Below are 27,886 nucleotides of genomic sequence, written 5' to 3' on the forward strand. Positions count from 1 at the left end.
TGACCTGAGCCAAAGGCAGACGCTTCACCGACAGAGCCCCCCAGGCGCCCCAAACAGCTTTATTACAATAATATTTGACCGTCATTAGAATTTTCAAAACCCTGGTCATTGCTGGTAGTCATTAGAGCCAATGAACCCCCACCGATCCCCGGGTCCCGGGCCTTCGGTGGGGCAGCAACACGGGGAGACCACCTCACTCCAACTCCAAATACCTCAGGAATCTCTTCCCAACCAGTTTTTAAAATCTTCCTCAAAAAGAAAACACGAGGCTTTGAATTTCTCGTTTAGTTGAACATTAAGAAGTGCAGCACAGGGACTCAGAAAACTTTCTCAAATGTCAGTAACGACATGAAGAGACATCCTGCGTCGTGTGTAGACTTTTGTTTTTATTGAGGGTCCTCAGACAGAGAACCATAAACGTTCCACTCATCTGCATTTACACTGAAGAACAAGGCACAGAAAACTCTGACAAATGCCATGGGGAAAAAAGAGCTCAGTGTCCCATTGCAGCCAGTTGAGAGAGATGGGGATCCAGAGAAGGAGGGGGAGAGGAGAGGGGGACAGAGAAGTGACAGAGACACACAGAGCTATGTGCTGTGACAGCAACGGAACCCAGGACACACACACACACACACACACACACACACACACACACACGGCAGACACGGAAAGATGCTGGCAGAAGTCGAGTACTTTAGGACAGTCTTCAAAGCGTTACGGTAAGCAGCAGAAAGCTCGGTCTCCCAGTGACTGGTCTCTGCCCCGAGCGCACACGGAGCAAGTCAGCGCCCTGTGCACCCGGAGCTCGCTCCGAGCCTGCCGGGCACCGTCTGGAGCCAGCACTCAGCCTCCGACCCAGCGTCCACGGGACACGTCTCCGCGTCACCCTGGCCGGATTGCCACCTGCACCCCCCTGGTATTAATACATTCATTTTAAATAAAGGACAACGGAGCTCTTTGCATTCAAATGGGAGTCAGACAACACAAGCTATTCAGTGGGTAGGGGTTTTGTGGTTGCAACTCAGACCTAGTCCCGCTGAATTCAGTGCTTCACGTTTGACTACATTTGTGCAGAGAGAGAGAGAGAAACTAGAGGAAAGATCACAAGAAAAATATAAAATTGGTTTTCAAAGATGTAAGCCTTCCATGTAACATGTAATTAAGACGTACCACATTAAAGTCAATAAGATAAACATTCAGCTACTTACTGGCGTTTACGAAGTCAGAGTCGAGGTAAGAGATCACTCTTCTATGACCAGCCGTAGCTGAGGATGACATGTTTTTTCCTTTTCAACCTTAGAGTTAAATATAATCAGATGCATGGAGGAAATATCGAGAAATCAGCCTGGAGTTAGAGGCGAAGGGTATGGCTGGCTCCTAAAAGGCTGAAGAGTGTTACCCTTTATTCCGATGATGAGTAGAAATTGTTTTAAATCACTATACACAACTGTACATCTGCGTTACTGATTTTTACACAGTGATTAATTACAAGTCCTGGGAACATACACCCCAGCCAGCGACTCCCACTTCCTCCCTTCAATAAATTGCTCCTCTGGCCCGGAACGTTCTGTTCCCATTGCACACAGCTTTGCCTTTCCCTGCCCCTGTGGTCAGCCTCTCTCCCTCCAGCACAGGGGCTCTGTGAGCAGCACTTCCGGTAGAAGCAATGAGCTTCAGCAGCAGCGGACCCTCACTCCTGCTCATGTCTCCACCCAGCCCCGCAGCTGTGCTTCACGCAACACGTGTGTGTGTGTGCGTGTGTGTGAGCACTGAGTGTGAGAGCCCTGAGTGTGAGGCCGTGAGGGTGATGGTGTGTGTATGTAAGTGTGTGGGAGCAGTGTGTGAGCGTCATGGGTGTGGGTGTGTGAGCATGTGTGTAAACGTGCGGGCAAGTGTGCACAGGCTTGCACCGAGGGCAGGACCGGGGCCCGGATGCGTCCTCCGTGTGTACCGAGCCCTTCCCATTCCGGCCTCACTCACCCTGTGGAGTCACTGCTGGGGTTCCTACCCTCCCCTTCCGAGTTGGAAAGTTAGGTTAACTTGAGTTTCCAAGCTTTCCCATCCCCGGACATGTTTTCGATTTCGGAGAAACAAAATCAAACGCAGCACCACACCCGGTTCTGCGACAGACCAGCCACCCTTGTAGACGTGCTCCTGCTGGCCACACCCGCTCCTCCGACCCCGGGCACCCGGCGCTCGTTGCCAGCAGAAAGTGACAGACCACTGGCCCAGCCAGAGGGTCTCTGGGACCTACAAGAACATAGGGGTGGGGGACCAGAGGCATTTTCACGGTGGCTTACTCCCCGACCAACTGAGCCCACAGAGCATCTGGGGGAGCGAAGAGGAGGGCAGAATGCTGTGGAAGGCAAACTCGTGGGGTACAGGCCACGGGTGCGGGAGAGGGAAAGGGGGGCTGCCCCGGCTGAGAGTGGGGAGAGCCTGGACTGGAGGCGGTTCGGTCCGGCGAGCCTGCGTCTCACGCCGGCCCTTCAGGCTCCCAGGAGCCCAGGATGGGTGCCGTGTAAGGCAGACCGTGCCGCGAGGGCGCCAGAGGGAGCGGCGTGTCCACGAAGCCGGCGGAGGGCAGGGGGGCGCTGGGCCTGCTCGCGGGTGCCCGGAAGGTGGCGGCGGCGCCGGCGGCGGCCGCGGGCGAGGGCGCGGGGGGCCACCCGGCGGCTCACAGCGAGCTCAGGTGCGGCAGCGTGTCCAGCGGCCCCGCGTGGTCGCGCGCGGCGGCCGCCTTCTCCACGCCGCGCAGCCACTCCGTGCACTTGCGGACCAGGCCCTCGTCCACCGCCGGGGCCTCCTCCTCGTATTCCACGTCGTCGTACTTGTGCCGCTCGTTGAGCAGCGACACCGGCAGCGCCGGGCGCGGGTCGGGGGCCTGCAGGCTGCCGGGGGGCGGAGGGCGGCGGCCCGGGCCCGCGGGCCGGGCGCAGGAGCAGGGGCCGAGCAGGCGCCTGGCGTCGGCCGAGGGCGAGGGCACCGGCCGGCAGGGCCGCGCCAGCAGCTGCTTCTCCAGGTGGCGCCTCTGCAGCAGCAGGACGGCCTCGGGGGTCAGGCTCAGCGAGAAGCGCACGGCGGCGTCGGGCCCTGAGGCTCCGGCGGGGCTGGGGCCGCAGCGGGCGGGCCGGGCCGGGGCGCGCGGAGGGGCCGGGCCGGGGGCGCGCCGGGCCGGCGGCCTCTTCAGGGTGGTCGAGGGCCAGGAGCCGGACAGCAGCCCCTCGGGCCGCTCCGGGGGCCGCCTCTTCTCCCCGGCGGCGGCGGGCGGCGAGGGCGCGGGCGGGGTGCAGGTGGGCGCCGCGGCCCTCCGGGGGGCGCCGGGCCTCCGGTTCGGGGCACGCGCGGCGGGGACCCCCGGGGTCGGGGCGGGCGCCCGCGGCGGCATGGGCGGGAAAGGCATGGTGCCGCCGAGCCGGCGGGTCATCGGCGCCCTGGAAAGAGACGGACGGCTCTCAGCGGTGCGCGGGGGCCCGGGGCACCCCTACGGGTGGCCGGGCTCGGCGCCCCGTGCTCCCGCCGCACCCACCTGCGTCCAGCCGCGGCATCCCCGGCTCGCTCACGTCTCGGCGCCCCCACCCAGGGTCCGTAAGCCGAAGCTCCCTTTCTTCCTTGCTTCCGGGCCGGGGCTCCCCGTGAGCTCGGGGACTCCTCGGCCCGATCGGCGGGCGGGAACAGCCGTCAGCCGCCCGACCCCGGCGAGCGCTGGCACAGCCTGGCTCAGGCCGAGCGGGACGCGCCCGCAGAAGGAGGAGCCGAGCGCCCGGCGGGTGTCACGACCGACTGTTGCGTGCGACCGACTGTTGCGTGCGACCGGACACGGAGCCGGGACAGCGCAGGGTGGGAGCGGCCGGGGACTCTGCCCGCCGCCTGCCTCCGGGACCGGTTTTCATCTCCGGGAGGCGGGGAGAGGCCCTGGGAGGGCCGGGTGTGTCCTCAGCCCTAGGCGGAGTCCTCGCCGGTTGGAGGGAAAGTCCTTGACCACCGCCCAGTGCCTTTAAGATGGTGGGAAGACCGGCCGCAGGGAGACTGGCTAGGCTGGCCCCAGGCTCTGGTGTCAGGGCGCTGGGGAGAGGGCATTTCAGGGGATCACTGTAGTTCACTTTTGGTCGTGTTAATGCCACTGCTGAAAGACAGTCGTGTGAAATTAAAGACCTAGTTTTATGCGTAGGCAAAATAGTCCGGTTTCAATTACACCATGATAATGACATAGGAAATGTTACACATTCAGTTCTTTGAATGATCATTGTCAGCAAAGCAGTGTATTTATTGCTATGACAGGGGTTCGAAATGAATGAGACATCCTCACTGTCAGCTTATCCAGTTGTAGAGACACGAGAACATTCCTACAGCATCCAGATGAACAACTGGACAGTTACACAGCAATGCGTCAGAAGTCAGCTTCACAAGAGCAGCCCCTGCATTAAGGGGGGTTATTGTTTAGATCCCCAAGACATTTTTTTTCCACAGGACAGGCTTTCCAGGCCTAACCCAGGAACATGACCAAGTGCGGGCAAACTCCAAAGCGCCCTGTGCCAACAGACCCCGTCCCAGCAGCGGCACCTGCTGGGTGTGAGGGCCCAGGCCCCGTTCCCCTCCTGCTCCCATGTTTTCAGTGGAGGCGGCTGCCGGGTTGGGCACCAGGCAAGAACGGAACCCCAGAGGTGGCCAGGAGCACTTCTCACCACAGCCGGGGGTGGAGAGAGAGGTTTAGGTCCCATAATCTCCACCGGCACCCTAAACCCACCTGAAACCTACATACATCTTCTCCTGATATGCAAACACAGCTTCAGGACAAGTGGCCCAGCGGTCATTCTCTCGCACAGACATCCTCCCCCTCCCGCCAGGGCCTCAAGGGCAGCCTGTCGCTGCCCACCGCTCAGGTGCGCGTGTGTTTGAGATGGTTTAGGTCATAAATCTCTGCCATGGGTACTGACAGCACTTGTGTATTTTATTCCAAGTTCTTGTGTTTCTAGGTGGGTGTGGGGCTGGCTATGTTAGTGGTGGCAGTGGGTGGACAGTTCCCCGCAGGGAGAGCACAGGACTGGACAGTGGACGGAGACAGAAGACGGAGGCGGAGGAGGACCAGGAGAGGAAGGTGGCAGATACCACATCTGTGGGCACAGCCCCAGAGGTAAACTACGGAGGGAAACCAACAACAGGGGGATGCCTAGACACACGAGTATGGACCCCAGCCGTTTGAAAGCTGCAGTAGTGTCAGCGATGGGGTTCTCTCTCCCTCCCAGCTCCTAGGGTGCTGCAGAAGGGCAGTCGGAGACGGGGCTGGGTGGGCGATCCCATAAGCATCAGGGTAGCATACACTGATTGGGGTGCGACAGGCACTCTCCTGGCTCCTACCACTGTTTCCGCTCTGCTAGGAAACGGGGGCTGCGTGGAAGCAGCCCCAGCGCCACACAGCTCCAGTGGGATGGAGGGGACACTCAATCCCAGCAACAGAATTCCAGCCCACACCTGAGCCACCCCCCTGAGGGACAGGACAGTCCTGGGTGGGCGTGGGGGGGGAACGGGCCACACGCACCACCATACCAGAGGAGAGCGTGAGATTCATCAAACCAATGCACACATGTGACCAGACAGTCTCTGGGATTCTCCAGGGCCCCACACATCCCGTCCCAGCCCAAAAGCTTGGGAACTGGGAAAGCTAGAAGTGTGCCTGACCTCCAAGGAGGACGTGCCTGTCCAGGTCCGAAGGCCCAGTAGCACCGTCGCTGGAGTGAGAATTTCCCATACCTCTCGGTGGAGGAGACCGCTCCTGAGGGGACTCGGCTCTCCAGACTCTGCTCGAGCATCCACGTGACCACATCGCTGCTCCCTACCAGCTGCATCTTGTACCGGAACCCTTCAGCCCCTTGGGAACCGGACGCTAGACGGAGTGGCAGAGCCTGGCTGGGAACGTGGGAAAGCAGCACGTGTCTCCCGCGCTGTCACGGCCCACTGGCTGTCACACAATCCCTTACACATTCTATTCGGTTGACTTGAGAGCCCATAACACCAGTAAGGAAAACCACACTAGGACAGGCAGCCAAATTAAGTCCGGAATAGGGGAGGCAACAGAAAAGCAACCACAGTCAAGAAATAGGGTCAAATTTAACTTGTGATTTGCATGGGATTTTGCGTAACGTGCCCAGAACCCAACAATGGGGCTCTAACTATATACCAAATAGTAGAACTTGAGTACCAGAACCCTAGGATCGGCTTATCAGTTTCCCAACCGTATTTCTGGGATCACCAGACTACAAGAGGCCATGGCTAAAACACACGTACGTTTCATCTTGAGGTTACAAGTTACTCTTTCAAGTTAGCTGGTTGATTTGAAAGGTGAGTGATACAAAAGCAAATCTATGTATTCAGAACTATCCGTAATTTTTACCTATGGCATTTAATTTTCCAACTACATTTATTTGCCTTTCCTCGTTGACACAATGTTTTAGTCTCAGGTGTACAACAGAGTCACCAGTCTGTGTTCTGCTGCGCTCCCAAGCATAGTTACCATCTGTCACCATACGATGCTGTAACATTTTATTTTCAAATTTCAAAAAAACATAGTAATTGTCACCTTGTGGGAATTAATGGTAATTTTCTTTCTCCTACTCTTTTATCAGAGTTAAGAAATGTTACATTTTATTCGGGGCACCTGGGTGGCTCAGTCGTTAAGTGTCTGCCTTCGGCTCTGGGCGTGATCCTGACGTTCTGGGATCGAGCCCCGCATCAGGCTCCTCCGCTGGGAGCCTGCTTCTTCCTCTCCCACTCCGTGTTCGCTCTCGTGCTGGCTGTCTCTCTCTCTCTGTCAAATAAATAAATATTTGAAAAAAAGAAAAAAGAAAAATTTCGAAAGGAAAACAGATCAATGCTCTTTTTCTAAATTACACCTCCTTCCCACAGACAATACTTCATTTCTATAATCGGATTCAAATGATTTTGCTTGATAGAACCTGGCCCTTCTTGCCCAGGACTCGCACCGTGGCGCTGCCCCAGCAGGCCACCTGGACGGACGCACCTCTCTGACTCCGAGGACCCCTCCCCTTCGGTCTGGCTGAACCCTACACCTACCAGCGATGCGGGGTGAGAGCTCAGGAACTCACGCCACTCCGGTCCTGAAAACAAGGTCCGCTGGGAGCAGCGAAACGGAAGAGACATTTCATCCTCCTGGATCTCGGGGCGAGGCTTCTGAGGCATGCTGACAAACACCGAACAGGACGCTAGGGCTGTCGGGGCCTGGCCTCTGGATGAGGACAAGCCTGCTCACACGGGCCTCGGCCACCCCGCCCCGCCTCTCCAGGCAGGCACCGCGGCCCGCCGGACCCTAAATGACATGGGTGCCCCAGGGCCAGGAGCGGAGGCGAGCCTGCAGGACGCTGTGCCCCACACCCTGAACGACGCCCTTATCACTGCTTGCACCACGACACCACGATCTTCGGCAAATGTGTGCTCAGGAGCACGACGACAGCGACTGTATCTTACTCACGTTTCTACAGAAAAACTGCACGGAGCCAGGACTAAATCAATGTGCCCCCCCACACTTTATAAATTTGACCCAGAAAATATTATTTTTCCAAGTGTGGGTTTATTTCAAAATTGTAAAGATTTATATATTATTTTTATTACATATAATAAGCAATTTTTAGATCAAAGTAAAAACTTTCACATTAAAATTTTTTTTAAAAAAAGAAAAATGAGGCATTTTTAAAGAGCCAAAAAAAGCTTGCAACTAGGTTTATCCTTCAATATTCACATCTTAAATGCTATTTAGAAAGGGTTAAAAAACGAGCTAAAAATGATTTACAATTGGCAATGATTAAAAACGCCTTACTTTGGGGAAGAACACGTTAATGACACACAGTGAATCTCACATGACAAGTATTTAACAGTTTCATCAAGCCTGTGGTTTCCGCCAGCACACACGATGGTCTTAACCCGTCGCAGCAGCTGTTTGGGGGACTGAACAGAGTATCAACTTTCCAATGCTCTTCTTTTGAAGAGTTTCTGATTTTCAGCTTAAGAGAGAAGAGCAGCATTTAATTACCGCATCCCTGGTGAGAAAAAGAAAGAGAAAAATCAATGTAATAACCTGCCTCATATATAATGACGTTGGAGAAAACATTCCTGCCAAGAGACAGATGCATGAACGCCCCGTTACAACAGAATTCACATTCCCTAAGGAAAACTTTGCTGAGTATCACCTGAAATCAAGAACTGAAACTTGAAAATAATGTTTTAATGCCTGATATTTTAGGCAATCTTTTCTAGCACATACGCTAATCTTCATATAAAAAAAATGTAAATACCAAAAATAACCTAACAAAAGTAGAGAAATAATGAACTGGATTTTAAAAGCAAAATGTTTATAACGACATCTTCAGAATTTCAAAGAAATGGTCACACTGACTTCCTTCGCCTTTCACATTTTCTTTCCAAAACAGTTTGCTTCCACTATCACTTAACATTTTCATTCATTGAAGTTACTCTTTGTATGTGGGCTGCTGGGAGCCTGCGCCGATGAACTGGAGATGTCGGAGCGGGTCGGGCGCGGCCTGGAGCTGCTGTGGCTTCGAGCAGGCTCACAGGGCCGGGCATCATTTCTAGGTGACCTTTCCCGGAGCTGAGAAACGGCCCCAGATCTCCCGCTGAGGTCCTGAGGACTGGAGAACCACGTGCGGTCTCTCGTTCCACGGCCTGCCCACCTGGAGCTGACCCTGGTCTGCCTTCCCCTCGTAAGCGCTCATCAAAAACAAGCGGCCCCTTGAAACGGGATGGAAATAGGATTTCTACACTCTCCTCCCTCGCTCATGTCAGGCATACGAGTTCGCTGTGTTTCCTACATAACCTATGTTTCCAGACTTTACGAAGAAACAAAGCTGTGCCTCGACAGAGGGTCCTTCTGAGCTGGTCAGGTGTGAGATGACAGCAAGTTCTGTTTCCCTCCACAACTAAAGGACTACGCTTCTCGGGAAAAACAGAAGACGATGGCAGTGTTACTTCTGACACGTAAAATAAATACGTCTCTGCTGGGTTAAAACAAACACGTATCACACGTCATTTGTTCACTAACTTGTGTTTTCTTTAATGTTGAATTTGTTTTGCTGTTGTCTCTACGTCCCACGTCCTGAGTATGTGCAGTCATGGAAGGATCAGGAATTTCCCACCTGCAAATGTCCAGGAAAGCAGCACATTCCCAACCTAACTGCTAACATGCTCAAAATGGTTTCGCTTCATATGGCAGACTTCTACTCATCTTATGTAAAAAATACTTTCTTTGGGGGAAGAAAGTCAACGTCCACAAAAAAACCCAGCTTTTTATATCACATTTTAACGTGCATATGCTAAACTTCACGTATCTGTGTGAAGATCGCTAGAGGACCAGAAACAACAGCCTCACCTTGCGTACGGGATGTATGACAGGCTGTACCTGCAAGAAAAGTTCACAGATGTTGAGACCATCTAAACACCGTTCTTCATGCCAAGTGGCCTTACTCTAACACCACAGAAAATACGGCTGCATGATATTGTACGGTAATCCCCCAAATGTGGCCCCAAACCAGTAAGAAGAGCATCAACCAGGAACTGAATGAAAATGCAAATGACTGTGCCCTGCCCCCCACCTCCTGACAAACTCTCCACCTGACCCTGACGCCTGCTGGAGTCTAAGCCGGGGATACGAGAAATTACCCTTTGTTTTTTAAATAAAAACTACAAAACAACTTAGAATAAACTGCATTCTCCTTTAGGGAGTAAGGCCATCATTAGTTCAGATGACGCAATAGAAAAAGCAACATATTATAGAAATCGGCCAAGGAATTTGATTGAAACCTTGCCACAGTTCACTAAACAGCGAAACAACAGCTAGAGACGCGCACACAACATCTGTGGGCGCTCCAGCTGTCAGAGGAGAGAGAACAGGGGCCAAAGCAGAGACTGATCTCAGATGGGCAACATCAGAGTTGGAAAGCGGCCACTCGGGGGGACTGACTCTGGGAGGGAGCAGACCAATGAGCTCTAAACAGAGAGGGAAAAACACTCCAGAAAATCTTGTGTTTGGAAAACATGGAAGCGTGTGGAGCGGAGCTCATCTGATTCAATCACATACGCGCTGAGCCTTTTATGCAGCTGACCTGGGTGCAGTCCAAAACAGCACAAGGCTTCCTGGAGGGGAACGTGGGATCAGGAAGAAGGGGCATAACTGAACATCTGGAAGGAGGGACAGGGACGCACGGGCAGAGGGCGGGGCAGGGCGGCGGCATCTACAGCCATGTGCCGCTGACTTCTTGGGTCCACTTAAGTGTGCATTTTTTTCCCCAATATATACTTTGGGAAATTTTTTGCTGGAGATTTGCAACAATTTGGAAAAACTCACAGATGAACCACGTAGCGTAGGAATACCAAAAGGAATTATGAAGCAAGTATTACTGTAAGAATACAGCATATGAGACATAGATAGAAACTACGTGTTGATCAGCTTCCAGTTGACAGCAGGCCCTTAGCGGGCGAGTTCTGGGCACTCAAAGGTTATACACAGGTGTTCGACTGGGTGCGGGGTTGGTGCCGCACATCCCCGAAGTACTGAATGGTCGGCCACATTCACTGACGATTCCGATGGGACAGTGCCAGACATGACAGGGCCACACTCAGCAGAACGAATTCGACTGTAATTATTCAGCAATGCAGCACAAAGGGAACGGTAAGCCGACATTCTCTGGGGCTTCTCCCACGACATGGCCTTACTTCTATGGATTCACATGGTATCACCTACATTTCTTATTTCTCTTTCACATACAAGGAAAGCAGTAAATGTGTCACAGTGTAAGCTGGCCGGCCCAGCAGCCCACGCCCCACGGTGGTGACCCCACCTCTTCACAGCCCGCCCTCCGGTCCCACTGCAAGTCTCACGGGACACACTGCAGATCTCACTCACCTGACCTCTCCGGAGGTCTGGCCCCTCCTGGGCACAGCCCTCATCACGTGACAGCCTAACCACATTCCCAGGCTCAAAGGCTGGGAACAGAACACTTGCCACTGCTTAGGGAGTATTAACTTTCTGATCAATGTGAGACTTACCAGGTCATGGACAAGAACTGCAATATGCAGAATAATAAGGCCAGTCCCTTCTTGTGCCACTAGTAACAGCAAACACAGAGAAAGAACAAGATTAAGGATTTTTAAAAATATTTTTCATGAACAAGTTCAATTCCTCCCTTTCAAAATGCAGACAACGGCTTTGTTTACTTTGGTGTTTGTTTTGTTTTGTTTTTTTAAAAGATTTTATTTATTTATTTGAGAGAGAGAGAGAGAGAGAGAGCATAAGCAGGGGGAGCTGCAGGCAGAGGGAGAAATGGGCTCACCGCTGAGTAGGGAGCCCGATGCAGGACTTGATCCCAGGACCCTGGGATCACGACCTGAGCCGAAGGCAGACTCTTAACCTACTGAGCCACCCAGGTGCCCCTAGTCCGACAGATTTAAGATTCAGTAGATCTGAAGTTTACATCTTCACATTTCCTCTCTAAAATTCTGCACCTCGACTTCAGTACTGCTAAACGTGTGGCACTGGCTCAGGGTCCCCGAGGTAACTAACGCCCCGTGTCCACGTCAGCGGCACCTCCACTACTTTAACGCTCAAACCGCACTGAGCTGTCGGTCTCTGTCGTCCGTGGGGCTCACACACTTCACTCCTCTCCTGCTCCTGGAGTTAGTTTTTGAAGGAAAACTGCATTTTATTGTGATCTTCCAGAATACTGTAAAATGAACAGTTTCTGTATTAACATGGCCTATTTTTCGGATTCCTTGTCCATTTTTATTTATATTTGTTCATTTCTTTATCATTTTTAGTCTACTGCCTACAAATAAATAGGCAGTCAGACCATCCCAGAGCCAGAAATCAGTGCCCCACACAGGCACACCAGTACAGCTTAAGAATATTCTTTTAGGGATGGCTGGGTGGCTCAGTCGGTTAACGTCTGCCTTCGGCCCAGGTCCTGGGATTGATCCCCGTGTCGGGCTCCCTGCTCTGCCTGCTACTCCCCCCGCTTGTGTGTGGTCTCTGTCAAATAAATAAAATCTTAAAAAAAAAAAAAAGAACATTCTTTTAAGTTATCATTGAGAAATGAGGTGTAACAATTGTCACATAATTAAAGCTCAGTCTTTACCTCATCAAAATTAAAAAGAAAATCAGAACATTTCTGATAGAATATTCCTAAAACATAGGAACACATTCTCTTTTTAAATGTGCAGTTTTCTTACTAGCTCAGGAACCACTTCAAATCCCTTCGGGAAGCAGACACGGGGCAATAAATACATATAATGAAGGCTCAGGAGCACGGAGACGTGAGCTGAACCGGAATACTGTCATTTCCCGGAGGCTAACGAGGAGCTGCTCACCTTCACTTAAGAGGTACAAGATTAAGTTTTTTTGCCTTGTTTTTTTTTTTAGTGATTTTACAGCTTTTTAAAAATTATTTTCTTAAGCAATCTCTACACCCAACATAGGGCTCCAACTCATGACCCCGAGATCAAGCTGCACGTTCTTCCAACTGAGCGAGCCAAGTGCCCCCTTTTGCCTCTTTTTGGTTCATTATTTTTGGTCTGTTTTCTTGCCCTTTCTCCTTATTAGTTTCAACATCTCGTGACTCAAAATGTACTCCGGCATCCGCAGCATCCCCCTGCCTGAGGGTACGGCACGGCCGGCCAGCGAGCACAGGAGACAGAAAACACACCCCCAGCCAGAGCCTCTTGGAGCCCGCGAGCTGTCAGAGGGGCTGTCTGAACTCACCAGTCTGTTCTGGATGGCGGAGTCTGTCCCAAGTCTAGACACTAACCTCATGCTACTACACACAATCTTAGGGACATCCAACCTTTGGGGGTTTTAGACGCCAGCGTGTGAGCTCTGCTGGGATGGAGGTGTGATGACATGGGTGAGGGGCCACAGTTAGCAGAAGGCAGGCACGGCTGACGTAACTTACCCAAAGAGCGGCGCACAAGGTAAATACGAAACACAGCTACGGGAAAGGAAAGAAAAAATTGCAAATGTGAGTCCTTCCAAAAGCTTAATAAGATTCGTACACTAACCTGGCACACATACCACAGCTCTAGGACCGAACCAAGGACACGGCCACTCTAGCCATACTTACTCTGTGCCAAGTGGACTCTACCTGAAAGTCCAGGACCGCGGCGTTCCTTGGTAAGCTACAAGCACCTAGAAACTACTCCGCTGAGTAAATCAACAGAAAGGATGTTTGAGGAAGGATACTGGCTGTTTTTTAGTTTTTTTTAAGTCTTGTGTAACTAGTGTCCCGTGTTATCCTAGTTCTGGGTGTGCAGCCTGGGGTTCAACACTTCCCTCCGCGACTCAGCGCTCATCTCGACACCCGTGCCTCCACCCGACGGCCGCTGCTCCGAGGAGTGCTTACGTTTATGTTCAGTAACGACACTGCGACACGCTCAGCACAACTGGGCATACCCAGAAAACATAAGGAATCTACCGTAATGATTTTCACACCCAAGAGGACATCACCACTCCACGTCCCTGTGTCCCCCGAGGAGGCAGGGGAGTGAACGTGAGGGGCGGGCGACATCCCAGCTCTGACGCCTTGAGTGTTCAATCAGTCCTCTGCTCTTTAAAGTGAGCACGGGTACTAAATTTAAGAGTGATGAGCTGACAGCCACGACAAAACCCGAGTGATGAACGGCGAACTGAAAGGCACGGCTCGGGAGCCATGCCACCGGGAGTACAGACAGTCGCACCGGGGAGACAGCCAGACGAGAGGCTACTTACATGAAGCCAAGTGTCCCTGCGCAAAGAGGTGGAGGGCCTCAGAGGAGACCCGTGTTCCAGCCGCACCCTCCCGCGAGCGCACACAGCCACTGGTGCTGAGGCGCTCTCGGGGGCTGGGGACTGGCACACCCCCACCGCTGCTCTCCGCATGAACTACTCAGCCGCCAGTGGCGGGTGTATGCGACAGGCAGCAGGCTCGGGCAAGCCCGTCAGTGTGAGTAATGTCCTACCATCTACGTTCTCTAAGCACACAGCCTTGAGGACAGGATTAATACACGCAGCAACAGAAACATAACAGTATATACACCAGAGTGGGCAATTATCTGTAAGATAAGAATGCGAAAACACTTCCCTAAGTTTTAATTTCATTATTTACTTACGAGCATAATAATTGTTGCAAGCAATCTTGTTGTCTCAAACATTTTCTTTAGTTGCTTCACGGGTCCCATTAGAAAGCACGTGCTTAAAAAAAAAAAAAAAAAAAGTCCGTACTATTTGAAACAAACAGGAGAACAAAGAGATGCCCCTACCACTTCGTCCGGCTATATACACATCCATGCTTCGGCCACCTGGGGGCTCAGCCGGTGAGACCTCTGCCTTCAGCTCAGATCATGAGCCCAGAGCCCAGGGATCGAGCCCCGCGGCAGGCTCTCTGCTCAGCGGGGAGCCCGCCTCTCACCCCGCTCATACTCGCTCTCTCCCTCTCTCTCAAATAAATAAAATCTTTTAAAAAACAAAAACATAAATGCTTTAAGGAAAAGATATCTTATGTTGGTTTACTAATAAAAATCTCTCACTAAATCATATTTTTCCTTAACATTAAAAGGAAGCTTTTTTTAAAACCTTAATACTTCATTTTTTTAAACTAAGCTCTAGGCCCAACACGGGGCTTGAACTCGTGACCCCGAGATCAAGAATCACATGCTCTATGGACTGAGTCAGCCAGGAGCCCCAAAACGAAGCCTGAACCTAGTGTTCTCGGACACACCAACGCCGGTCACGTGTTATTCGCCGTGTTACCTCACAGCTCCAGGGGAATGTGACGGCCGACGCAGTCCTGAACTCACAGGTCATTTGTTCCCAGTCTGAGCCGATTCCGGCACTGCCACTCCTCACCCCTGCACGCTACAGACCAGAACCATGCTACACCACCCCCGAACAACGGTCAGTGGAAAGCCCCCAACTGCGACACGACCGAAAAGTGCTGAGCTGGGCTTTGTTCCGACCGCAGCCTGAAGGAGCAGCTCTGCAGGGACAGCCCGGGAAAGCCCACCGAGCTTGGCGCCGGCTCACGCAAGCGTCACTTGACTACCTTTGATCCAGAACACCCCTGAGGAGACAAAGGTCACCTCTGAGAGCTCCGTGTACGCAAATGCAAACCGCACGCACCCGACAACTACTCCAACGGACACCCACACACCCGAACGGGCACCAAGATCCTCAGAGAGGGATTCCCGCGCCCCCACCCAAAGTGCTGGCGGGCGCTCCTCACCCTCGGACGTCCCTGCTCAGCACCACTACCGGAGGGTCTTCGGGCTGCCTGGGGGGCAGTCCGGTCCTTGCCCTCGCTGAGACAGGGCTTCCCAAGCAGGGAGCAGAGCGCAGGACCATGAGCCGGGGCTCTGGAGCACGGTCTGGTAGAAGGCCTGCCGGTCACCTTCCTGGCACATTGCGGGGTAGTGACCCACCCTCTCTGTGCTACTCCCCCCGGGGCGCAGGTGGGGGTCACAACAGTGCCCACCTCAGACACTGGGGTGACAGACAGAAGCACTTAGCAAGTGCCCCGAAGCCTGGCTATTCCTGCCGTCCCCACGCCACGGCACCCCCGGCACGCAGCAGGAGTGAATAAGCACCGATCGAACAAACACACGTCCTGCGGCTCCAGGAGCCATGCTATTTGGGAAGCGCCTCCCGGAAAGGAAGGCTGGTGATGCCGCCAGCAAACCAAACCCACAGCAGCCCGACTTCCATACGCACCTGGCCAGCGCAGCGAGATTTCCAAAGGTATAAAACACGGCAAAAAGCTTTATGCCTCCAGGAAGCCACAGCAATCCGGTCCCCTGAGTTCAGATACATTTTAAAATAATTTTACCATTGTAATAGCTACAACAGGAATAATATGATTATATAATAACGTATAGTTTAAGTATAAATGTGCTAGTATATAGTCTCTAATTATATCGTTTTAAAAAAACAGTTAATTTTCATTGTTATTTGCTAATTGGACTCTTCTGCCTATTTTGCGTATAAGCATATGTAACTTGGCCGTAATACACCTTCCCTACACACGTGGGTAAAAAATCACTCTACTTTAATTACTATTTTTTATAAATGACAAGTTAAACAGTTAACGCATCTCAATTCCTGACTGCAGCCTTCAACACATATTCATTTTTCTTAAAAAAAATTACTTTCACAACCCATAAACCCCTCCCCCAAATACTAATTTCTGCATCTTTGTATTGATCTCTAGCCCTTTATTTCAGGTGACTATGTCCCCGCGGCAGTCCAGACCGCGGGCTGCTTGCTGGAACCCGATGGGGTTAGTCTGGCCTAAAATACAAATCGTGAGGCAACAGAAGGCTGTAACTCACAAGGATAGAGAAGAAAATGCCGCACACGAAGCAGATGACGAACCACTTCAGCCTGGTGTTGAAGCTGAGGGACGAGGCGTCCAGGACCTTCGGAAGGAAGGGGAATGAGAACGCGTGCTCCAGCTGCCTTGGGCAGTCTGACTCTTCCCAAGGCCAGAGGGCAAGGCTTCCCCTGAACCTGTCTGCGGAATCTGCTTGTGCATGCTGCAGGCACGTGAGAAGGGGAAGACCCTCCTGACCCCCCCAGGCTGGGAAGGGAAATGTGAGCATGACGTGGGGCTCAGACGGTCTTGGGGCACTGCCGTTCCCCCTGCCAGGTGGGATGACAGGTGTGCCCATGGCACTGCGCTCCCGGTTTTAACAGCCCTTACCTGCAGGACAGCAGACACACCCCAACACGGATGAAATGACAGAATGTATGATATGTATTATAAAATATTCAATGACTAAAATAAATAGGGGGAAGATGAAACGAGGCCAGCAAAATGTGGAGCACCACTGAGGCTGGGTCCCAGGCACACAGGGCTCACCAGGCCTCCCTCAGTGTCCTTGCCTGAGCCTGCACAGGGGAGGCTCCCGAGTGCAGAGCCTGAGACAGGGGTACTGATACATGAACTGCTCTCAGCAGAAACCCCGAGGGAAGTGAGAGGAGCTGACGGGGAAGGGGAGGGATCATGTGGTTTCAGCTGGAGCTCAGCTTGGGCCTGGGCTGTCAACTGCACCTCAGTGTGGGTCCCACCCTGACGCAGGGGGCCGGCCTTCTGGAACCCACCTCCTCCCAGCTGGCCATGGGCTGTCAGCAAAGTGGGGGTGCCTGCAGGACCCCCAGAGTGTGGAGGCACAGCTGTGAGCCCCTGGGGGATGCGTACATCTGTCTCACGACGAGGACCTGGGCAGCCACTAGTCGTGTCTGCCACTGGATATGTAACTTCCACCTATTATAAAATGCTCTTTAAGACCAACTCAGGAAAGCCCGAGGTACCTCCTCAACCGTTAAAAACACATTTTTTAGTTGATCATTTATGCTAGAGCAACAGCTTCCTATATGCAAACTGGAACCAAATTACGTGGGCCGCATGGAAATCAGGGGGCATTCCTCCTACAGCAACCCAGACGCAGCTGTAGACACATTTAGATTTCTAAGTACACTCAGAACTTATTTTCCAGTGAAGCTGAAGAAGTGTCAACAATGGCTATTTCAGGACGCTAGAAATAGATATTAAGAATGTATGTATCAAAATTCAATTTCTAACTTGTATTACCATAGGTACTTAAAAATAAGATCACATGCTTAAAATGTATTTTCAAGAATAATGAAGCAAAAGCAGAAAATTTTTATGCAAAAGCTCAAAAACACCTTTTGCTACATTCCTTACCTCAACCGATTGACCTGGGAATCCTTACGCAGCATGAAAAGTAGATAAAAACAACTACATAAAGATTGTAATTGCAACATACATCAATCCACACATTTCAAATGTTTTTAAAAATTTGCTTTAACTCACATTCTTGTTTCCAGCAATGTCACCTGTTTAGAGCAAAACTGCTCCATGTTTAACAAAGAACGGACTTGCCTATGAAAACAACCAAATGCCACGCTTCCTGACTAGGGAGAGGGCGCCCGCAGCGCGTCTCCACTCCGCAGGGCAGCGCGAACCCCGAGGACCGCTCGCCGCACAGGAGCCGGCCAGCGGCCAGCGCGCACAGAGCGGTGTCCCACGGGAGCCGGACTTGGGGCCGGGAAGCGAGAGTGCAGTGACGTGGGGACGGGCTTACAAGTTTACATCACCCCACCGTTCCTGTGTTCAGCTGCTGGTTTTCAAGAGCCCAGTTATTTATATAATTATAGGTACTTCCCCCTTATTACCATCTTCCGAGTGACGATCTTTAGAAGGAAACAAGTCATTTCCATTTGTAAACAGGGAATATTCAACCCACAAGCAATGACTTGCCTTCAGCTTTGCCAACTGTCCAGGACACGGAAACAAATCCTAGATTCCCTAACACCTAACTGGGAAAAAACGCAAGAACACCCAGCACTGTGCTCTCCACGAAGGAGCCACGAGGAGCCCGGACCCTGCAGTCCCGCCGCAGCAGAAGCACGCAGGTGCGACATTCTGGTCCAGGCACGATCAGGAATTGCCAGCAAAACCAGCAATTGGGCTGACTTCTTAAAGGGAGTCTCAGAACGGACACTGGAACCAATTACTTTACTTATTTGTTATCAAAGATAGAGGAAGTGGGGCACCTGGCTGTCTTGGTCGATTAAGCGTCCGACTCTTGATTTCGGCTCAGGTCATGATCTCAGGGTCGTGGGATTGAGCCCCACGTTGGGCTCCGGGCTCAGCAGGGAGTCCGCTTGAGATTCTCGCTCCTCCTCTGCCTCAGTCCCTCCCACCAATCCCAGGCACACACGTGCTCTCTCTCAAAATAGATCAATAAAAATCTTCAAAAATAATTAGAGGGCACCTGGGTGGTTCAGTCGGTTAAACATCTGCCTTCAGCTCAGGTCATGATACCAGGGTCCTGGGATCGAGCCCCACATCAGGCTCCCTGTTCAGCGGGGAATCTGCTCTTCCCTCTGCCGCTCCCCCTGCTTGTGCTCTTTCACATTCTCTCTCTCAAATAAATAAATAAAATCTTAAAAAATAAATAAATAAAAATAATTAGAAAAACAAAACCACAGAAGAGGAAGCAAAGAGAAAGCCTCTCATCGGCAGGAGGGACTCTCCCTTCTCTGGTGTCCTCTCCCTGCTGCAGTGAACAGAACCACCGGGAACCAGAACATGACTGATTTTTTAAAAATAGTTGGGAAACCTCTCCCCAGCAGCAGCAACGTTACAGATGAGAGAATGAACCCGTGGCACAGCAGACACCTGCTTCTCTCCTAGCGATGGAGAAGCCAGGAGGAGAGCCCCTGACCACAAGGGGACAGCTGTCTCAGCCTGAGCCTCACTCCGGGGCTGCTAGCACTCGAGCAGTGCGAACGCAGCAGGCTCTCAGCTAATGGACACCCTGAGCACAGCACCCCTGCAAGCCCTCGTTCAGAACGGCGGTGGCGCAGAGAGAGGGAAGGAGGAGACGGCCGTGAGCTCAAGGAACAGCGGTCCACAGACGCTCTCGAGTGGGATCATCGCCCCACCTTCTCGGGAGCCGGGCTCCTTACTCAGTCTCCTCCCGTGACGAGCAGGCCCTCCCCACCCCTGTCACCTCCTGCTCTCCCTGTCACGCTCTCTCGCTCGGGACCCCGCTCACAGGTCCAACCCTGAATCCTGGCAGAGTCTTGGGTGATTCCAACATCCACATGGGCAGCTCGGCCTTTCTGCTCCTCGTCCCTCATCTCCACGGCCTTTACCCTCCACTCCACTCAGTGACCCAGGACACTTACTACCCGAAACCACTCCATGTCCAAACTTTAAGCCACGGCTCTTGGGCCCAATGTCGTCCTGGTGGCACGAGGATCCAACTGCTCGGGCCCGGACTGCCCTGCAGTCTTTGGGTCCCCGCATCCAGCCCACCGGTCCTTCTCCTCTCCTGCCTGCAGAAACTACAGGCCACATCAGCTCAGCAAGACATTTACAACTCCCTTTCTGCTGCATCCATCTGGCAAAATGCCACCATGACTCAAGCCCGCTTCCTCTTCCTCCAGTCCGTCATGTGGCAGGACGAGGGGATCATAACCAGGTCATCAGCACCTTCCCGTGGGCCCTGACGCCGTCTGCCTGGCAACGTGACGCGGCGGACTGACGGGCGCCCTGACGGCAACCTGCCTTCTCACTCCACTGCCCACGAGCCATTTCAAACCTCCAGGTGTGGCCCTGACACTTCTCCTGTGCAGACAGCTTCCCTTCCGTCACACGGAAAACACAAACCATCACTGTGCCCGCCCTCTACTGCGTGCTTCCACCAAACCACCGAGCCCCCCTCAAGAGCACCTTCTCTTCCTTTCCTCGGATGACCGCAGAGGGCCTAAGGTCAACTCACCCTGCTTTAGAGCCCAACCCCTTGATCTTCTCAGGGAACGTGCGGGATCGGCTGCTCCCCACTCTCGAGAGCGACCCATGTGCTCTCCCTGAGACCATTCCCACCACCCTGTCCGCGTGAGTAGCCCCTTCCGGCTTAAAAAAGCAGCTCACTTGATTTCACTCCTCGGCCTCTGCTCATTCATTCACACAGCAAATACTACCGAGCGCTCCTAGGTGCTTGTCCTATGTGCTGAGAAGTCTGTCCTCCGCACACCCTCCTCCCTGACGTCAGGCTCCATAAACCTGCCCGAGCCTTGTGTTTGGGGCTCCCTTGCCGCCCAGTGCCCAGACCATGGGGGAAAATAGCAGAGAGAGAAGCCAGCCCTTCCTCGCTTCCAGCCTCTTGCTACTATTGTCACAGAAAGCGATCCGAGACACAGTTTGCCCTGTCATTTTGGCCTACTGCTTTTTTTTTTTTTTTAAGATTGTATATATTTATTTATTTGAGAGAGAGAAAGTACGAGTGAGCACACAAGCAGAGGCCCTGCTAAGCAGGGAGCCCAACATGGGGCTCGAACCCAGGATCCCAGGACCATGACCTGAGCCAAAGTCAGACGCTTCACAGACTGAGCTACCCAGGCGCCCCAGCCCACTGCTTTGATTGGCCACTTTGACCCCGACTGCCCAGCAGCTGAGCTCAACCCCGGTGCCCCAGCTGTGAACGTGATGTGGTGGCTGTCTTCAAACCAGCAAAGGCCCACACTAGAACATCGGCGCCGCGCGTGCTGTAGGGAGGGATGAAGCAGGTCCAGGGTGGAGGGCGGTGCTACTTCGGCTGATTCGGGAGTCTTGCTAAAGGCTCTGGGGAGGCGCCTCGAACAGAGACCTGACCCAAGTGGGGAGAAACATCAGAGAGAGAGCGCCGTCTCCTCCCCGTTACCCCCCCCCCCCCATCCATGTCCTCATCTCACACTCCAGAAACTGCCCTGCCGCCCTTGCCCGATCCCGGTGAGAAAGGGCCCACACAGGTTAAGGCCCAGCAGGCAAACCCTGGGAGCCAGGCTGCGGCTTCCCAGGAAACAGAAACGGCTGAGACAGAGGTGGCCGAGCAGGGCACAGTCGTCCTGGGGGACACAGGTGAGGCGGGAGGCTGTGCAGAGCGCCAAGCCGCCTCAAGCAGAGTCTGGAACTTAGACCAAGTGCTGCAGGAAGCCATATGATCGGTCTGGACCCTCTCACACCTGGCTCCATCTCTCCCTCCTTCCATCTTCCCAGACATCTCACAAGGAGGGACCCTACAACTCTGGCTACTCTGCCTCCTCCCGGGCCTCCGAACCTCCCCAGCAGGATGATGGAGCAGTCTCAGATCTCAGATGCACCCCCAACCCCCCCGCCGTCTCACCACCTCCGCAGTCTGCTCTGAGCCAATTCCATCCAGTCCTCCAACCCCCACCTCGTGTGCATCCTGCCACACTCCCAGGACATCACCCTAGACACCATCAGCAAGCTCCCCACGTCCTCACCCTCTGCCTTGGCAGGTCCCCGCCTCCTGCTCTCTGCACTCTGGTCTCCCCTGCACTCTCCAGCCCACACATCCTGACCACTGGGGTCAGGTGAATGCCCCTCCACACTGCTGTTTCCCGTCCCTTCCTCAGCCCCAGAACCAGCTGCCTCCACGATCCTGCCATCATACTAGGCCACCCACTGCTCCTCCTCACTGATGTTACCACCATCCCCTGGGTCACCCCCATCACTGCCCCCCACATCACACCTCTTGCTCTTCTAAGGATTTTGCATGGGGCTCACTATCATTCTTCCACTACTGTCTTCACTGTTGGTGATTTCATCACTGGATAAGCAAGCCTTCCAAAACTCTAAGCCTCCTTGCTCCTCACCCTCTCTCCTCCAACGACTCTGCACCTTACATCAGCCACCTTACATCAAGCCCCTTGTCTACAGTAAAAACGCGCATCATCTCAACACGTTCCGTGATCTCAGTTTCAAGTATCCCCCTTTCCGACCACCATCTCCTACCCTCCAGCAACCCTAGTTACCCACCCCACCAATGCCACCACACACTCACTCTCCCCCCACACCCCCCAACCCTGCTGCCCTCCTATAATCATCCTGCGTACAGCCTCAACTTCTCTGCCCTCTGCCCTCTGAGGCGTTCATCGGGTAGCACCCAGGCCCTGGTTAAATCCAACTCTGCAGCCCTGCCCTGCGCTCCTGCTGCTGAACGGGGCTCCCACCTCAAAGTCGGGACCATTACCCACAGTGGGGCCTCAGTGCCGCCAACAGTCCCACTGTCGCTCCCTATCCATTCATGGGGCTATTCTCTTACACAACCTTTGCGCTTCTTCCTGAGCTCCAACACTCACCGCCCCCCCACCAACTTCCAACTGGCCACTTCATGTCCTATTTCAGTGAGGACAGAATCCTCTCCTGCTCCAAACACAGCACCGGGAGCTGTGCCACATGCTCTCTCCCCTCTCCTCCATCAGCCCAACATGCTGGCCATCCACACGCCCAAGCAAGTCCAGCCCCTTCTCGGGTACACCAGACCCCACCCCAGGGATCTCCCCAACCACTCCTGGATGGCACGCCACCATCCCATCTCTTGCCTGCACCCATCAGCTTCCCGTCTTCCGGACTACCCTCAACATCTTTCTCCCCTCTGTGGGAGACTGTGGGGACTGTGGGCTCAAGAAAAGTCCCCATCTTCATGTCCCCAAGGTTTAGAGCAGCTCCGAACAAGAGAACTTTCTGCAATGAAATGTCCCACTCATGTACCGTCCTATGCAGCAACCACTAACACACGTGCCTGCCAAACACAAGTGGCTGGTGTGGCGAAGAAAAAATTTTAAATCTTATTTAATTTTTATTAGGTTAAATGTAAGTAGCCACACGCGGCTATGGATACTGCATGGTTCAGCACAGCGCTGGGGCATGAAGCGGAGCACAGCACAGGGATTCAGTAAGAGAGCCAGCGAGCCACGACTGCCCCACTGACACCCCTGGCGCTCCCACTTGTGGATTCCTGTAAGACCGTGATCATTTGCAGAACCGGTTAGGCCTCCACTGAAAGCAGATGCTTGTCTCCTAGTCTCTGGACCCTCACAGACTAGCCTAGCGTCTTGCCCACAAGAAGTGCTGAATAAACAGAACAACAGACGGACAAACAGAAGAGAAGCTGTCAGCACGCACGTGCCAGAGACAGCAGTTCCTGCGCCACGGCTATTTTTAATTCTTCCCCCAGAGGAAGCAACCCTCACTGAGTCTCTGGGGTAAAAGCACAGAGGCAAAAGATGGTTTTGTTTGGTTTGGAATCTTTTACCAAGGGCTTAAAGCCCTAACAGCGTTTAATTCCTCTTATTTCACTTTTCAGTGACCTTCCCCGCCCCTCTCCGGTCTTCTACTTCCAAAAGACACACACCCACTCGCGGCACCTCATTCACCTGCAGGGGCACCCGTGCGACGAAGCTCAGAGCTCGGCTTCCCGCAGCTCGCAGGACAAAGTAGCTGCCCACCGCCGGCGCTGCCCAGCCCGGCTGAAGAGCGCAGCGCAGAACACCGGGGGAGCCCCGGGGAGGACGGCGCGGGGGCGGCACAGGGGTCCCCGAGGGTCAGAAGGCCAAAGCGGGGCGTGGGGTGGGACTTAAGGCTTCTGCAGACCCCACGAAAACCCGGAAAGCTCCCTAGATTCTTCCCGGAAGGCGGGCAGACGGGCCCGCACCCCGCCCGGCCCCGCCCGTCCCCGCCGCGGCCCGCTACCTGCGCGGTCAGGCCCTGCTCCTCGTCGTCCTGGCCGCTCAGGACCCGCCGCAGCTTGTCCATGGCCCTGCTCCCCGCCCCACTGGCGGCCCCGCTCGCCGGACCCCGGTGCCGTCCCAGAACCCGGAACCCTGAACCCCACGTGACCGGACATCCGGGCCGCCGTTTGCGGCGCTTCCCAGCAGCGCGCGCATGCGCGCTGGGGCCTCGCGGGCCGGGCTGGGAGTGCGTGCCTGTGGGCGCTGCAGTTGTGGGCCCCGGGGCTCGTGCTCAGAGGGCCGCAGTAGCTGCAGTCACTGTCTCCTATCTCCTGGAGTTCAGGCAGAGCGGATGCACAGCTATTGCCGTAGGGTGAACGCAGGTCCTCACCCGTGTACTCCACGCTCGGTGCCGCAGACCCAGGGCCAGTCCTCCAGATCTGAGCCCCAGACTGCAGCCCCAGCCTCCAGTAGTGCAGCCCCAACACCCAGTACTGCAGCCCCAGCCTCCAGTACTGCAGCCCCGACACCCAGTACTGCAGGCCCGGCACCCAGTACAGCAGCCCCAACACCCAGTAATGCAGCCCCAACACCCAGTACTGCAGCCCCAGCCTCCAGTACTGCAGCCCCGACACCCAGTACTGCAGGCCCGGCACCCAGTACAGCAGCCCCAACACCCAGTACTGCAGCCCCTGCCTCTAGTACTGCAGCCCCAACACCCAATACTGCAGCCCCGGCCTCCAGTACCGCAGACCCAGGTCCAGAACTTCAGACCAACGTCCAGCGCTGCAGCCCCGACCTCCAGGTCAACAAATGCTATGTGCAGTCCCGACACCAGAAGAATACTGGGGGCCAGTCTGGGAATACTGACAGGTAGGGTTTTGGTTCTAAACTGGACATCTCCTTACTACCAGTGAAGTTCTCAAAATATCTTCACTTGCAAGGAGTCAGGGAGGGAAGGGCAGGCTTTGGGGCAGATGGCTCTGTATTCTGATTTCAGCCCTGCCACTCGCCATGTGGCATTGGGAACCAGCTCTTCCCAGCCTAATCTCCTCAAGACATAACACCTATTTAAATGGTTAAATGAGAGTAGATATACTTCACACTACCCTAGGCGAAACAGCAGGAGGCTGCCTTACTCCTTTTACTTAAGTGTGTGTACTTATTTACTCAGTTTATCTTCCAACTAGGAATTTGAAAGCATGAAACCCTACTTATGAGAAGAATAGCTAATCCAACCCAACTTTCCAGTTTTGCGTAAATACTGCAAACCTTCGAACCAGTGTTGACTGTTCTCCGGTTGCTCCGGGGTGAGTGAACACTGGCACATGGGGAAGTAGCGTGTTTTGTGTTTTTTTCTTATTATCCACCATGGGTATTTTAAAGAGAGATTAAAAATTAGGCTACCTGTACAATATGAATTTCAGTGTATCTTGGAGCTTTTCATAAATATACTACTCTAAGGTCATCAAGTGATAGGTTCTGCTTTTGAGTTTGGTAAGATCATAATGAAAATGTCTATTATTTTGTTTTGTCACATCACCCAGATTCCTAAAATCTGACAATTAAAAGGTGACCCCCAAGGACTTCTATTGCCCATCGTATTGTCTTCGGTAGAGAGTTTATCTAATCTCAGATAAATACAGATATTATAAAAACCCTAGAAAAGCAGATCATACACTTGCTCAGATAAAACAGCCCAATGCTCAGCTTCTTTTGGGCAGAAAATGCTTACATTTGGCCTGTTTATACTAAAGTGTGAGAGCTTATCTTTTTGTCCTAAATTTTAAAAAACCAGAAAATAGATGATAAACATCTGCTATAAGATAAATTTCTATGCTTCTAATTAATAAAGGAGTAAGAACATCTATACCTTTTGTAAAGACTTATTTTTGAAGTATGGTAACTTTAGCTTTCCGTATGCAGAGAGAGGAAACAACGGATATCTCTGGTAATGGACGGAAAGCTTTCCAAGGATACATGAGGTTGAACCATGTAAAACTGACAATGTCCAACTATTTTTAACCCAAAAAGGACAAATTTCCTATGTTTCAACCTGTACTTGGGTATAAGAAATTTTACTTGGAAAATAATACTGAACATTTAAGAATGTGGTTTGGGCTTTTTCACTTCTTGTACCTTCTGAGCCAGGCTTAGTTTCTTAAAAATACTGCACGTGTATTAAGGGTGTGACCCCCCAGTGCCAATGGTAAAATGATGGAATCCAGGCTCTATAGCCAGACTGCCTGGGTTAGAGTTGGCTCCCCCTGCCCCCCAACTTTGTAACTCTGGGATTTTGAGCAAGCAGCCCACAGTTTTTCAGTTTCTCATGTGTGAAAATCAAGGTGGTAACAATTCCTACCTTGCAGGATTGTTACAAGGATTGAATAAGCATTGCTAAAATGGATCCTCATTCTTCATGGGTTCTATATTTGCAAATTCACCTACTTGCCAAAGTTCATTTGTAACCCCCAAATCAATGCTTGCAAGCGTTTTCATGGTCACTGAAAGAGCAGAACAGCATAAAATTTGGGTCGCCTGGGGCGCGTGGTCCCAGCTAAGAGGGAGCAAGGTGGTGCTCTGCCTTCTTGTTTCAGCTCGCACCATAAACAGGTGCCACTTTTCGTGGTCTAGTTACTGCCATGTTTTTCACATTTTTGTACTTTTTGTTGATGATTTCTTTTTTTAAAGAATTTTTTTTTTAAAGATTTTATTTATTTATTTATTTATTTATTTGAGAGAGAGAGCATGCGGGTGGAGGGACAGAGGGAGAGAAGATCTCAAGCAGACGCCCCACTGAGTGTGGAGCCTGATGACGGGCTCAATCTCAGGACCCTGAGATCATGACCTGAGCCCAAAACCAAGAGTTGGACACTCGACCGAGTGAGCTGCCCAGGTGCCCCTTTTGTTGATGATTTCACTGTTTTAAATGGTCCCCAAACCTAGTGCTAAGTGCTGTCCAGAGTTCCTACACATGAGAAGGCCTTGGCTCCCAGGCTGCCTCCACTGGAACCATGGTCTCCACACTTGAAATCACCCTGCCCCCTCCCCCGCCTCCCTCACTTCACCGGACCGCAGGAAAGCAAGAGTAAACAAGGCAAAGGCCAGGCCAGAGAGGAGAGCCTGGGTCAGCGAGAAAGAAGTCTCCCTACTGGGGGAGTGGGCCATGGGAGCTCGAGACCGGTCCTTTCTACAGGCCCCGCCCACCCTCCAGATGGGACTCTCCATCCCGTGCCAGGAACTCTGCCTCTAAGGGAGCCCATGCACAAACCACCACCCCTTATTCCCACTTTTGGTGAAACAAGCTATCAAGCCATGAAAAGACATGGAGGAAACTTAAATGCACATTACTAAGTGAAAGGGGCCAGTCTGTAAAGGATACATCCTGTATTATTCCAACCACATGATGTTCTGGAAAAGGCATATCTACAGAGACAGTGAGAAGATCGGTGTTTGCCCGGGGCTGGGGAGAGGGGTGAACAGGTGGAGCAAAGGGACCTTTAGGGCAGTGAAGTTGTTCTGTATGACACTGTCGTGGGGGATACATGTTGTCCTGCTTTTATCAAAACCCGTGGAATGTGCAAGGCAAGGAAGGAACCTGGTGTAGAAGATGGACTTCACCTAGTAACAGCGTACCAGCCGGCTCATCAATTGCAGCAAACAATTGCAGGATATTAACAGGAGGGGAAATGGCGCGGGGGGGCAATATATGGAAACTCTACTTTCTGCCCATTTTCCAGGAAACCTAACACTGCTCCCAAAATGGTGTATTAATTTAAAAAATACTAATGC

General features: G+C 52.8%; 2 protein-coding genes across 2 annotated transcripts; both read right to left on the reverse strand.

The window, feature by feature from the left end:
• Positions 1-366: 366 nt before the first annotated feature.
• PRR18 (proline rich 18) lies at positions 367-3,460 on the reverse strand. Its single transcript, XM_087865642.1, has one exon. It carries the CDS (start codon positions 3,425-3,427, stop codon positions 2,678-2,680), a length of 750 nt encoding a protein of 249 aa, XP_087721768.1. The 5' UTR covers positions 3,428-3,460; the 3' UTR covers positions 367-2,677.
• Positions 3,461-7,721: 4,261 nt separating this feature from the next.
• SFT2D1 (SFT2 domain containing 1) lies at positions 7,722-24,259 on the reverse strand. The gene is made up of 8 exons (XM_045805464.2): positions 24,117-24,259; positions 16,378-16,464; positions 15,761-15,843; positions 14,164-14,245; positions 12,972-13,007; positions 11,074-11,132; positions 9,398-9,427; positions 7,722-8,051 (listed from the first exon to the last, which is right to left on the reverse strand). Exons 1-8 carry the CDS (start codon positions 24,177-24,179, stop codon positions 8,012-8,014), a joined length of 480 nt encoding a protein of 159 aa, XP_045661420.1. The 5' UTR covers positions 24,180-24,259; the 3' UTR covers positions 7,722-8,011.
• Positions 24,260-27,886: the final 3,627 nt, after the last annotated feature.

This window comes from Ursus americanus, chromosome 11, assembly GCF_024610735.1.
Source record: "Ursus americanus isolate L20-20 chromosome 11, mUrsAme1.1.p, whole genome shotgun sequence".
Lineage (NCBI taxonomy): Eukaryota > Metazoa > Chordata > Mammalia > Carnivora > Ursidae > Ursus > Ursus americanus.

Excerpts from the sequence above, each read along its gene's own strand:
- PRR18 (XM_087865642.1), bottom strand. The coding sequence starts at position 3,427 with ATGACCCGCCGGCTCGGCGGCACCATGCCTTTCCCGCCCATGCCGCCG.
- SFT2D1 (XM_045805464.2), bottom strand. The coding sequence starts at position 24,179 with ATGGACAAGCTGCGGCGGGTCCTGAGCGGCCAGGACGACGAGGAGCAG. Across the intron at positions 16,465-24,116 it reads AGCAGGGCCTGACCGCGCAG|GTCCTGGACGCCTCGTCCCT; the intron begins GTAGCGGGCCGC and ends TTCCTTCCGAAG. Across the intron at positions 13,008-14,163 it reads TTGCAACAATTATTATGCTC|CTGTGTTTCGTATTTACCTT; the intron begins GTAAGTAAATAA and ends CCTTTCCCGTAG.